This window comes from Chiloscyllium plagiosum, chromosome 20 (assembly GCF_004010195.1).
Source record: "Chiloscyllium plagiosum isolate BGI_BamShark_2017 chromosome 20, ASM401019v2, whole genome shotgun sequence".
NCBI classification, from domain to species: Eukaryota; Metazoa; Chordata; class Chondrichthyes; order Orectolobiformes; family Hemiscylliidae; genus Chiloscyllium; species Chiloscyllium plagiosum.
In genome coordinates, this window is record NC_057729.1 from 2,093,857 (window position 1) to 2,106,829 (window position 12,973).

General features: G+C 40.3%; 1 protein-coding gene across 4 annotated transcripts in view; it reads right to left on the reverse strand.

Annotated features, from left to right (window-relative positions):
* The window catches only part of pcif1 (phosphorylated CTD interacting factor 1), a 106,201-nt gene that overhangs the window by 66,262 nt on the left and 26,966 nt on the right, over window positions 1–12,973 (reverse strand). For all 4 annotated transcript variants that reach the window (XR_006314611.1, XR_006314610.1, XM_043710096.1 and 1 more), the window contains exons 3-6: window positions 9,626–9,757; window positions 6,619–6,887; window positions 3,508–3,662; window positions 87–234 (exon numbers count right to left, since the gene is read on the reverse strand). Coding sequence is in view for 2 of the 4 variants with exons in the window: in XM_043710096.1 (XP_043566031.1) it covers window positions 87–234; window positions 3,508–3,662; window positions 6,619–6,887; window positions 9,626–9,757 (704 nt within the window). In the remaining 2 variants the exon portion in view is untranslated. The remainder of the gene's footprint in view (window positions 1–86; window positions 235–3,507; window positions 3,663–6,618; window positions 6,888–9,625; window positions 9,758–12,973) is intronic.

The window sequence follows — 12,973 nt, forward strand, 5'->3', positions numbered from 1 at the left end:
TGGGAAGGGGTGAAATTGGTATGTGCTTTACTACAGTTGAAGGTATATTTAATATAGCCCATATCACAAAAGGACATTTCTGTTACCTGATAGGAATGTCATTCATCACTTCACGAAACATGGAGGGAGAGACAACAGGATCACAGTCACTGGGCAGCAGCGGGTCCTTGCCTTTATCGATGGCCTTGCGCTCCAGAAGCCAGCGATTAAAAGAGTCACGAGGTGGCTCAATCCCTACCAGAGCAATCAAACGGATGTTAAACAGGAATCAAAGACCCTTCTCATATGGAGCAGCTGGAAACTTAGTCTAAAGATAGAATGTTTCCTGGGTTGCTATGGGATGGAGGATGAAAATTCCATTTATTCCTAATTCACGTAACACCTGCTTGGCATAATATAACAAACCCTTAGCACGAGTGGCCCATTAGCTTATGCCTGAGTAAATCAAACAATGTAATCACAGATCTTTAATTGAAAATAGAAGCTACATTAGCAATATGTCAGGACTCAATGTGGAGAGTGAACCACACCAAGCTCCACTCTTGTCAAAGTTGCCACAAATATGAAAATTTAATTAAACTACCAAAATTGCCAAATTACCTAACTGTTTCATTCAGGTTAAAAGAGATACACACCAACTTTTTATGTCATTAAGAAGAAAATACAGGTACACAATCCTTTATCCAAAATCCCAAAATCTGAAAAGCCCCAAAATCCGAAGTTCTTTTTGTGAAGTTTTTTTTTCATAACAAGGTTGTTTGGCGTGCAAACAGTTAACCCAACTCCATACCCACTCGACCCACGTCACTCAGATGTGACATGGCGGCCTGGCCCACCACAGGCAGGCGTCAATTCTGTCTCAGCACTTGTATTACTCACAGGTGCATCTGCTGTTTGGTAAATTTTTTTTATTTCACTGTTAAACTGTCACTTATGCCAAAATCCGAAAAATTCGGAACTCCGAGAAACAGCCGGCACCAAGGGTTTTGGAAAAAGGACTGTGTACCTGTAACTATTTATTGTAAGCAAATTGATTTTCTTAATAAATGACAAAAACAAGGAAAATTAACTGCTAACTTATGACTATACAATTTAAACCTTTGCCCTTTTAAATTTTAACATGCACGCACAAACTAAAAGTCGCACAAAGAGAAATACACAAGTCACAAACATGGATGGAGCGAAAGAAAGGTAGTCAAGGAAATGCAATTCTGTATTGCCAATCCATTTCACAAAAACTGGATGGTCTCATTGAGGTCTAAAGCAGAAGAAAATGCCCTTTGACCCATTGAGTCTGCAAACCAGTCAAAAACAAGCACCTAACTATTCTAATCCCATTCCCAGCACTTGACAGATAGCCTTGTATGCTTTGGCATACAAAACCTATTTTAAATGTTATGAGAGTGTCTGTCTCTACCACTTTTACAAGCTGTGAGTTTCAAATTCCCATCACCCTCTGGGCAAATTTTTGTTTTCCTCCATCCCCTCTCAACCTCCTGCTGCTTACTTTAAATCTCCACCCCTGGCCATGGATCCCTCTGCCAAGGCAAAGTCCCTTCCTGTCTATCCTATCTATGGCCCTCATAATTTTATACATCTGAATCCTACCCTTCCCTAGTCTCATTCTCTCCATGGCAAACAGTAATCTAACCAATCTCACTTCATAACTAAAATTCTTCTGTCAAAACAACATTTTCTGCACTGAGATTCTTCTCACAATCCCATATTCTTTGATGGTGGCAAAACGCTATCAGCACAGCACTGGTCAATCTTTAGTCCACTGATTGACTGGTTGGACCTGGGGGTCTCCTTTTCCCTTGGACTTTATAATTATTTCTTTCAGGTCTCTAAATGCAGCTTTCCTGTTCCTTTGGACAGAAAATTCGAGAGCATAAATTTACAACAGAAGCGATCAAAGAAATGTCAATGCAGCCAATTTCTGGAGGTTTCTCCTTGCTTCTATTTGCATTTTCCTCACAGGATCTATGATAAGATGCAGCTGGACAAATCAGAGGGCTGTTATTATGGTGAGCTTTCCTAAACCCACAACAGATGGTGCCAGTTTGTCTGGACTCTATGTCCCCAAACACTCATATTGTCTCATATACATCACTTGCTTCACTTGTTTTCCAATAATGCAAAAACCTCCTTGCATATTCTCCCTTTTCTTTAAAAGCAATGTCCATTTTCTTCACTTTCAACCCAAAGTCCAAAAATAAAAAGATACGGTCTCTTGCAAACGCAAGAAGTGAAAACCAGAAAAGCATGTTGCCCTTAAATTGTTGGTACAGACAATAGATTATCCCAAAATGAACAATACTCAAAATAAAAATGTGAACTTTAGTCACATGTGGTTTTCTCTGGGTGATTCCACAAGACTAACTAAGTGCCTGGGCTGGGGTTAGCTATCATCGGCTTCACATGTCCATGTCCACTCTATTCCCCACTCGTGTTTGCCATTGGTCTGTTCTGACTTGGTTGTCTTAAGTCCAGCTGGCAGTTAAGATACAGCAACCAGACCCAACGGAAGCCTGTCCAGCGATCAGTAATGGAAATTTCACACTGGAGTTTGGACGAGGTCAGGATCATTTACGCTGTGTGCCCTCTAGAGTTAACATGTCCATAATATTCAATTATACCACAGGGCAGAGGTGGATACTGCAGATGCTGGAGATTAGAATCAAGATTAGAGAGGTGCTGGAAAAGCACTGCAGGTCAGGCAGGAGCAGGAAAATTGATGTTTCGGGCAAAAGCCCTTCCTGTTGAAGGGCTTCTGCCCGAAACATCAATTTTTCTGCTCCTCCGGATGCTGCCTGACCTGCTGTGCTTTTCCAGCACCACTCTAATCTTGGCATTATACCACATAGTGACTGGTGCTCAGCAAAGGTTAGAATCTACCAGAGATGAAAATAATCTGTGAATTAAAAGACTTGTAAACACCCAAATGCTTTACATCCAACAAGTCACTCTGGAAGTATAATTTTTGTTTCAATTCAGAGAAATGTAGCTATCAATTTGAGTGCAGTGATCCCCCATAGATAGATGACTTGTGGGGGCAATAAATGAATATTAATGGGTTAGGTCATTAGAAGAGTTCTTTGCTCATTCATATAGTATAACTGAATCTCTCAGTTCACCTGAGAGAACAGATGGGGCCTCAGTTTGATGTCACACCCAAATAAAGATGTCATCAAAAGTACACCACTGCCTCAGTTATGCTCTGTCATGTTAAATTATGTGCTCAAATCTGAACTGACAACTTTCTGTTTCAAAAGCACTTCTACTGAGCTACATCTAACCGTGCCCTCAAATGGTGCCTCCTTTTCAAAATATAGGTTCTAAATTATTTTGGCCAATACAGAGGATAGGAAAACCAAGCTTTCTTAGTAGATAAAAGTCTGAATTATGAAGCATGGTTTTCTTTACTTAGTAATTTTTTCCAGGCTCATCAGGACGAGCAACATCACTATGTGGAACAAAATATATCTACATCCCTGTGGAAGTTACCTTCTCTTTGCTGGCACAGCTCCTGGTAGTGTTGCCTCAGTTTCACTGTCAGCTGTGCACGTAATATCTCCACATCTGGGTGTGGCGGAAGCATCTCAATTGGAGGACGCTCCTTTATCACTGCATTAGTTGGAATATCAAGATCCCAGTACACACTGCAACACAAGGATTGTAAATTCACAATCATAGAATCCAAACTGACAGAATCAATATGCATCCCCATGGTTTTTAAACATGACTGAACTCTCCAAAGAGTCCCATATCACTATTCATACCTAACTCTCTCACTTCGTGCCTGTTGATATTACTTGTTAGCTGAACCTTTTATATTAATTAATATGTAGACAAAGAATTTCAAAGGAATAAGTTATTGCACCATCTATTCTGATTCTGCAACTTCCTCTTTACATTTGTGAATTGTTTACTTCCCCACCATGCTAGATTATCAACTTTAATTACAGATCCCTCATCCTCTGAATAGAATTCAACTTTAGTAGAATTGCAGATTCAGGTGGACATAGTCCTGGACATTTCACCACACGACTTCCCACCTCCAACAGCCTCAACCAGTCATCAGTGACTTTCCAATACAATTATCATCATCACTGAGCTTTGGAAACATTCCCAAACAAGACAGGAAGGTGCTCTGGTATGTGACCTGCAACACAACATGGAGGTGCTCTGAAATGTGACAGGGAGGAGCTCTGGAACTTTTGAATTAAGATCAGGAGGAAGTTGTTTAGTTCCTCAAACTTCCTCTACCATTCAATAAGATCAGGCTGATCTGACTGCAACCTTAAACCTGCATTGCCACCTTATCCTTGCTAACCTTTAAACCTCTTGTATACCATAAAGGCATTCAAGGACTCTGCTTCTATCACTTCTTCAGGAAGAATTCCAAAGACTCATGACCCACTCAGATAAAACATCTTGCCTAAATTGTTTGAAGTTGGTGACCCAGATTTTAAAACTTTCTCATCTTTCTAGATTCTCCCCCAAAAGGAAATATTCTTTCCATATCCACTCTGTTAAGACCATCTTACATGTTTCAAGCAAATCAGCTCTTATTCTTTAAACTCCAATGGATACAAGCCTAACTTATATGTCCTTTCCTCAGAAAACAACCTTCCTGTCCCAGTTCTTAATCGAGTAAACCCTTCTCTGAACTGCATCCAACACATTTACACCCTTCCTTCAATAAGATGAGCAATGCACAGAACTCTATATGTGGTCTCACCAATGCCCTGTATAACTGAAGCCTAACCTCATTACTTTTCTATTCAATTCCCCTAGTGATAAATCATAACATTTTATTAAGCTACCTAATTGTTTCATACAATTGGATCTCGAGGGACTCTCCAGAAAACAGTGATCATAATATAGTAGAATTTTGTATTCAGTCTGTAAGGGAAAATGTGAGGCAAAAAAACTGAGCTAAACTTTAATAAGGATAAACAAACAAAGGAATGAGGGCAGAGCTATCTGGAGTGGACTGAGAAAGGAGTTTAGCAGCAAAGAAAGTTAAGGAACAATTGCAGGAAGACTCGAGGAAAGGGATAAATCAACCATGATCAACCAGGGAAATTAAAGATAGTGTCTAATTGAAAACGAAAAAACATTCAATTTGGCAAAGGTTAGAATTATGCCAGAGGATTTGGTTTTAAAAATCAACAGAAAATGACAAGAAAAGTAATAAAGAGGGAAAAAATAAACTTTGAGAGTAAACTTGCAACTTCCAAGGCAGACAGGAAAAGCTTGTTTAAGATAATAAAAAGGAACAAAGAGATCAAAGTGAACACAGCCCTTTTGAAATTAACGCTGAGAATATGATAATGGGGAACTAAGAAATGGCAAAAGAGTTGAATAAATAATTTGCATCAGACTTCACAGTCGAAGACCAAACGTCACTCCAAAAATTACAAATAATCAAGGGGCAAAAAGGGGTGGAAGGAAATTAAAACAGTAACTATCACTAAAGAAAAAGTACCAGGAAAACTAATGGGGCTAAAAGCGGATAGGTCTCCTTGATGTGATGGGATGCATCCTAGGATATGAGAAGAAGTAACCGTAGATACTGGATACATTGATAGTAATCTTCCAGGAAGCCTTATATTCTCAAAAAGTGCTGGAAGATTGGAAAACTGCCATTGGAACACTTATTCAAAAAGGGAAGACGACAAAATCAGGTAACTATAGGCCAGTTAGCTTAACATCTGTCATAAGGAAAATATTAGACTCTGTAATAAAGGATGTAATAGTAAAGCATGTAGAAATATGTAATATAATCAGACAGAGTCAGCACGGCTTCATGAGGGGGAAATTATACCTAACAAATTCTTTAGAATTCTCTGATAACAAGCAAAATAGATTAAGAGGGACCGATGGACATAATATAACTGGATTGCCAGAAGGTGTTTGATAACATACTACACATTAGGATATATAAAACAACAATAGCCTATGATGCTGAGGTAGCACATTAGCATGGATAGAGAATTGGCTAAAAGATGGAAAATTGGGGTGGGGACATTTTCAGGATGGCAACGTATAACTGGAAGAGTGCCATTGAGATCAGTGTACCAGAGGTGAAATAACTCCAAAGAGCCCGGTATCCCGTCACCAAGTCACCTTTATTTACATGTGCATACTATTTGACACTGATGTAGCTTCCTCAGACCCAGCTCTCAGAGTGAACAGAACCTCTGACATTCCTGTTTATATCTGTTACCCAGAACTCCCTGATTGAACCAAATTAAAAGCCTTAATCAGGGAATTCATATTCTATGAGGTCTACCTGGCTGAGCTTGTTACAATCAATACAAGAGACACATTCAAAGAAGATTCACTGGGCTGATTCTCGGTGCAGAGGAATACCAAGGCTGTCCTATCGGCCAAACAGGAACAGTAAAATCTCAGGAAATTCAGTAAGTTCTAATTGGACCGATCACCAGTCCTATCCTGGTTTGATTGTGAGTAACTTTGGTTTGATTGAGTATTTGTTGCTGGCCAGTCGATTTTCACAAATACCACAATGACAAATTCCAAATATATCATGTAACAAACTTAAAGACTAAAAGTCCCCGCAGTCTGAATTTGTGGTTATGCACTTACGCTGTAGGACGGATGGGTGCAGGTGCAGGTGCAGGTGCAGGTGCAGGTGCGGGTGCAGGTGCAGGTGCAGGAGTAGGCATAGGTGGTGAAGTCAATGAGCAGGATGCTGCTGTTGCCGATGCTTGTGCTGATGTTGGTGCTAGCTGTTGTTTCTCATCAGCTGAATTAATTCGGCTTGTTCGGGAGGCAGGTGTGCTGGGAGTGGCGGTGGCGGTGGCGATAGGAGAAATGGGAACTATCAGAGTTGTGGGGGTCAATGGTGTGTCTATCTGTAGAAAGAAAGGGAAAAAAGTTCAACAATTTCATTTGCAACATTTTTCAATAGTTAGACAAAGGTAAATTATACTCTGAACTCAGAAACTATTGTCAACATAACCTTTAGCTATTGCTGAAAAACATTGCTGACACATTTTGTCAAGGCTTGCACACATCAGGAGAAGAATTTCAATGAAATGGAAAACAACATACGGTACATGAATTTCACTGAAGCTGTCATTCTATGAGCATAGGCCACATATGTCAAAGAGTTAACACAGTGGCTCAGTGGTTAGCATTGCTGCCTCACAGCACCAGGGATTCGAGTTCAATTCCCACCTCGGGTGACTGTCTGTGCGGAGTTTGCACATCCTCTCTGCATCTGTGTGGATTTCCTCCAGGTGGTCCGGTTTCCTCCCACAGGTGGTTAGGTGAATTGGCCATGCTAAAATTGCCCATTGTGTTCTGGGATGTGTAGGTTGCGTGCATTAGACAGGGGTTTAAAAAAAGGGTAGAGGAATAGGTCTGGGTGGGTTACTCTGCAGAGGATCACTGTGGACTTGTTGCGTCGAAGGGCCTATTTCCACACTGTAGGGATTCTACTCTATTCTAGACGCACGGGTAATATCAAATAGCATGCTCCTTTCAGCTGTTCACAATAAGCAAGGTATGATAATTCCCAGAATGGGTGGAGAGATACTCCCGAGGCTTCCAGCCTCATTCCTGTTTAAGGGCTTTTCCCAAAAACGTTGATTTTCCTGCTCCTCAGATGCTGCCTGACCTGCCGTGCTTTTCCAGCACCACTCTAATCTTGACTCAATTAGTATCTAAATAACTCTAAATAATTCCCAGTGTATTCAGAACCAATTCAAGATGATCAATCTGGCTCCCAGTGTGGTGTACTTTAATGTACTGGCAATTACATATATGTACACATGACTCTGTTCTTTGCACACAGAAAGAACATGTACACAGACTGGGAGACAGTAAGGACTGTGGATGCTGGAAGCCAGAGTAAATAAATGCGGAGCGAGAAAAGCACAGCAGGTCAGACAGCATTCGAGGGGCAGGAAAGTCAACATTTCAAGCCAAAACCCTTCATCAAGATTCAGACTGCACCTGTTCCAACTCAACAAAATAAGTGTAGTCTTCTCTAGTTCACTTCTAAGAGCAATGACTTGATCAAGTGAAGTCAAGCTGCTGGGCTATAAATGTAAACAAAGCTTAACTTTTAACTGTCAGTTACAAGTCTTTTTCAGGCACATTATCTGTCACTTCCAGATCACTATGAGTTTGCTCACTCATGCAGATTATTAAGAACATTGGTTGTTGTGAAATGAACTTAGAATCCCCACAGTGCTGAACAGGCCATTTGGCCCAACAAGTCCACAACTGACTGTCCAAAAAGTAACCCAGCCAGACCCATTCCCCTATCCTGTTACTCTACATTTATCCCTGTTACTCTACACAGGGAGAATGTCAGTTATCATTGAAATAGTGCATTCACGTGGTAATACCTCTAACAATCGGAGTCTAACAATCAACATTCTCTTCTCGTACAACATAAGATGCTCTTCTCCCCTACTTTAGCATTCTTATGAATGTTCAGATGATTACAAGACAAAAACTTCAATGAAATGTTTTTTTTTCAGCAATGCTCAAATTGGACATTACCAAATGACAATTTATCTAAACATTGTTAGATACAAGGAGTGAAATAGCTTTGCAATAGTAGTGCCAAACTGGCGAGTGAATAAATAAGCTATTTTATATCAAAGTCTGTTTCTTTTCTACTGGTTTCAATCATTTGACAGCACAGTGGCTCAGTGGTTAGCACTGCTGCCTCACAGCACCAGGGTCCCAGGTTCGATTACAGTCTCGGGCGACTATCTGTGTGGAGTTTGCACATTCTCCACGTATGGGTTTCTCCGGGTGCTCTGGTTTCCTCCCACAGTCCAAAGATGTGCAGGGCAGGTGAATTGACCATGCTAAATTGCCCATAGTGTTAGGTGCATTAGTCAGAGGGAAATGGGTTTGGGTGGGTTACTCTTCGGAGGGTCGGTGTGGACTGGTTGGGCCAAAGGGCCTGTTTCCACACTGGAGGGAATCTAATCTAATCTAATCTCTTTAAGTGCCAATTGTACCATTCACAACTCCCATCTACACTGCAGATTTGCCAATTGCCTGCTGGAAAATCCAGGCCATTGTGTGGTTTCAGATGCTATATAGATAACTAAGAATGTGCCAAGTATAGATCAAAGGACAAACAGGGTGTTAAAATAATTTATTAGAATGATACAAGAAATGAGGGCATTCAGCTATGTGACGAAGCTGAGATGGTGATTAAAAAGAGAAAAAGGTATTAGAGCTGACAAAAAATGCCTTTAAAACAGATAGTTGTTATGATCTGTAATTAACTTTCTTATAGGGTGGTAGAAACAGAATTGAATTAATTGCAAACTATACAGAGCTTTGGTGTAAAACAAGGGATGGGACTAAATGATTCGCTCTATCAAAGACCAGATACAATGGAATAAATCATTTCTCCTGACAGCTCCATGATTCTATATGCCAACATCATTACTATACATTACAGCGAAAGCTCATTTATATCACAGTTCTGAAGCTGAAGCCTGCTTGTCAAAGTAAAAAATAAATAAAGAGAGCATAAAGTGGTCATTAATATATACACTGTTGTGAAAGAATCTAAACATTTTCTGCAGATGACATTCAAATACCAGGTGAAACCTACTCGTGGTTTTTTAAAGCTGTTTGCTGACTGCTGCTGAGTATCATCAGAATGCCGTCGCTTCCTTTGTCCACTGTCAGTTGCTGAATCTCCTTCACCTGACTCCAAAGTTGCATTTAAGCCAAGAGGATCAGACTACAAGAAAACAAAGTATTAATTATATTACATCAATGTACTTGGCAGATTCTTCCATCAATTTTAGTACAGCCACATTGTGTGAAATACTAAACATTCGAAAAACTTTGAACACTACTGTATCTTTGATGTCAGCAGATTCCAAACTGTAGGTCCCACTCACATTATAATGCTCCCTTCTATTAAAACATCCTACTAAACTGATCATCAGGCTTTTAATTATAACACATTGTTATACCTTATCTTTTTTAGTGTACAAACATGCTCCATTTCAGATAACTAAGAGGAATTTCATGCTCATTTGCTCGAACTTATCTGGTTACTAATACTGCATTGTGGTTATTCAAGACAAGTAATCATATTTATAAACATACAAACATATGAACAAGAAAGAAGCCTAGGGCCACTCAGACCTGCAAGCCTGTCCCACCATTCAATACAATCATGGCTGATTTTAACTTCAACTTTACATTCCATCATCTCTCCAAAAACTTTTCATCCCTTGTTACAAAAACAGACATTGCTGGCAAAACTCAGCAGGTCTGACACCATCTGTGGAAAGAAAGCAGAAATAACATCCTGGGTCCAGTGACCCTTCCTTAGCCATTTCCCATGGCTAATTCATCTCGCTTGCATATCTTTGAACGATGGGAGAAAATCAGGGTAGCAGGAGGATACCCACACAGACACAGGGAGAATGTGCAAACTCTACACACAGTTGCTCAAGGCTGGAATCAAACCTGGGTCCCTGGCATTGTGAGGCAGCAGTGCTAAATACTGAGCCACCATGCCACCCCATTGTTAATCTAGATCGACTTTTATCAGGGTCTCCAAGATAGGATTTGCATTGAGGATCCTGTAGCCATAACTGTGGCTGTGATTCAAAGCCAGAAGCCAAAGATCAAACGATGGTATTTAACCCATCTGCATCAGCCTGTTCTCCTTTGTTAACTGCTCTTTATCATTCATACATCAATTGACCTGCTATCCAATTCCAATATTTTCTGCATTTCCTTCAGATTTACAACATTCATGTTTCTTTTTATCCTTACTGCATTCCCTGTACTGACAGGATGATCTTCTCCCACATTCGAGTAGCTTCAGCATACATACAGGGAGATGAGACAGTGTTAGGTAATCAATAATTGCAGTGATGCAGCCTGCTTCTGTGCAGTTTGATGTGAGATACTGCCTGTGTGTTTGCCTATCGTGGCAGTATAACACTGACAAGGCCTGTAAAAATGCTTCCATTTGATTCACAGCTGGGCTGCTTCATCACTTTTATAGCAGGTAAGCCTCCTTCTGTCATTTATACCGTGCATGTAATTGGTGACCAGCAGATTTTGTAACATCTCAGGGACTAGAATGCAGATTGTTGTGAAGCTTCCCACCAGTAATGGAATTGCTTACTATTTTAATTTCTATTGGACCCTCAGTTCCTCAGTAGGGCTGACTCTTGAACACATCTCAAGTTTGTGCAATTTCTCACAGTCTCTCACTATTTAATCTGAACTAAATGAGCTTGGCAGTTTTATTTTTGATGTCACTGGAGTTATAAGAGTTACTTGGCATTCAATCAGAAGTTTTTTTTGCTGAGGTTCAGACATAGAATCCATCTTGGAACAAGAAATTCTAGACATAAAGAAACAGAAGCTGTTTCCTGATGACCAAATTTCAATTTGTTAGTATTAAATCATATTCTTCTATCACAAACTATAAACAGATTGCCATCTCAATTTGTCAGACAAGCCTACTAAAAGCTTCAGACTTTCCTGTCTCTGCTTTCCCAATCCTCTAATTTCATGGTTTGACGCTTTTTTTTGTGATTTATTTAAACAAGTTCAACATCTCTCTGCTGTGAAAGCAAGAGTGAACCTTCAGTAAACTCAGAACACCACAACTAATGCAGAAAATGTAGGGAGAGTCAACAGTTTCCATATTAATGGTCCCCTCTTAGTACCAAGGCTGACAGGAGGAGTGGAGAGGAGAGGAATAGGAGGAACACAAGAATTTTAAAATAGGGAACCTGTACACAACCACTTTGTTTTATCAGCAGAGAATATTGGAGCATGCATGTCTTGAGTTTAGGAGAGTTCATACGCTTCAGTGACATACTTAAATCAGACTCACATGATGCTGAGCGTTTGCTTTAAAATTCCTTGTGGTTACATAGGTTTCCCAAGAAACTGGACACTGAAAGGGAGACACAAAGTGCAATCTCCGAAAGCTATGTGTCTTTTCAGCATTCACTGTAGGCTTGGATATGCAGGTGCTTTCATTGTTATGGGTCCTCCCTGTCCTGAAAAAGGGTCACTGGACCCGAAATGGTAACTCTGCTTTCTCTTCACATGTGCTACCAGACCTGCTGTGTTTTTCCAGCAATTTCTGTTTTGCTTCTGGTTTCCAGCACCAGCAATTTATTGTCCATTGTCTCATCCTTATTGAATTGTGGTCACTCGATCCTTCTGTATTGATAGCTCCCTCTCTTCCTCCAGCCCCAATAACTCCATCTCCCACTCCAGCCCTGACCTCCAACCCCCAAAAAGGCACTCTTTTCTCTCTCATAATCCTTTCCAATAGATCCCTTTCTCTCACTCCCCTCCAACCTAAATAGGTCTTCCCTTTCTCCACAAAATCCATAGCATCTTTTCTCTCTTCAACCACGATAGCTCCCTCTCCTCCTCTAGCCCCAAAACTGTCACCTTTCTCTCCAACTCTAATAGTGCTTTCACTTTCTCTCGCCTGAAAAACTTCCTTTTCCCTTCTAACCTCAATGGCCATTCTCCCTCTCTAGCGCAACAGCCAACCTCCCTCCATCAAGTCAAACCCATTGACTTTTGCCTCTGGTTTCCTTCCTATCTTTAAACCAGTATGCCACTTTGGCCACAGAACAAAAAAATGATCATGAGTTCCTGCTCTTAACTTTGACACCACTGCTACATTCCCAGCTTTGCCAAGTTCTTCAGCTGGTTGTGAGGCATCGGGACAGAAATCTCCTTGTTAAATGTCACATGACTCATTGATCAAATATCCATAACATTTTAATGATAAAGAGGAAAGAAACCTCTATAGAGTATTACAAAGCTTTTAGCAAGATAAGAGTTAGAATTCAAGATTCATGTTGTTTCAACAATAGTTTGAGCCATTCACTTTAAACAATTCAGGTCAAGCAGTAAAATGTCAATTGGAAATCCAGGCTACAATTAAAAAATTAAA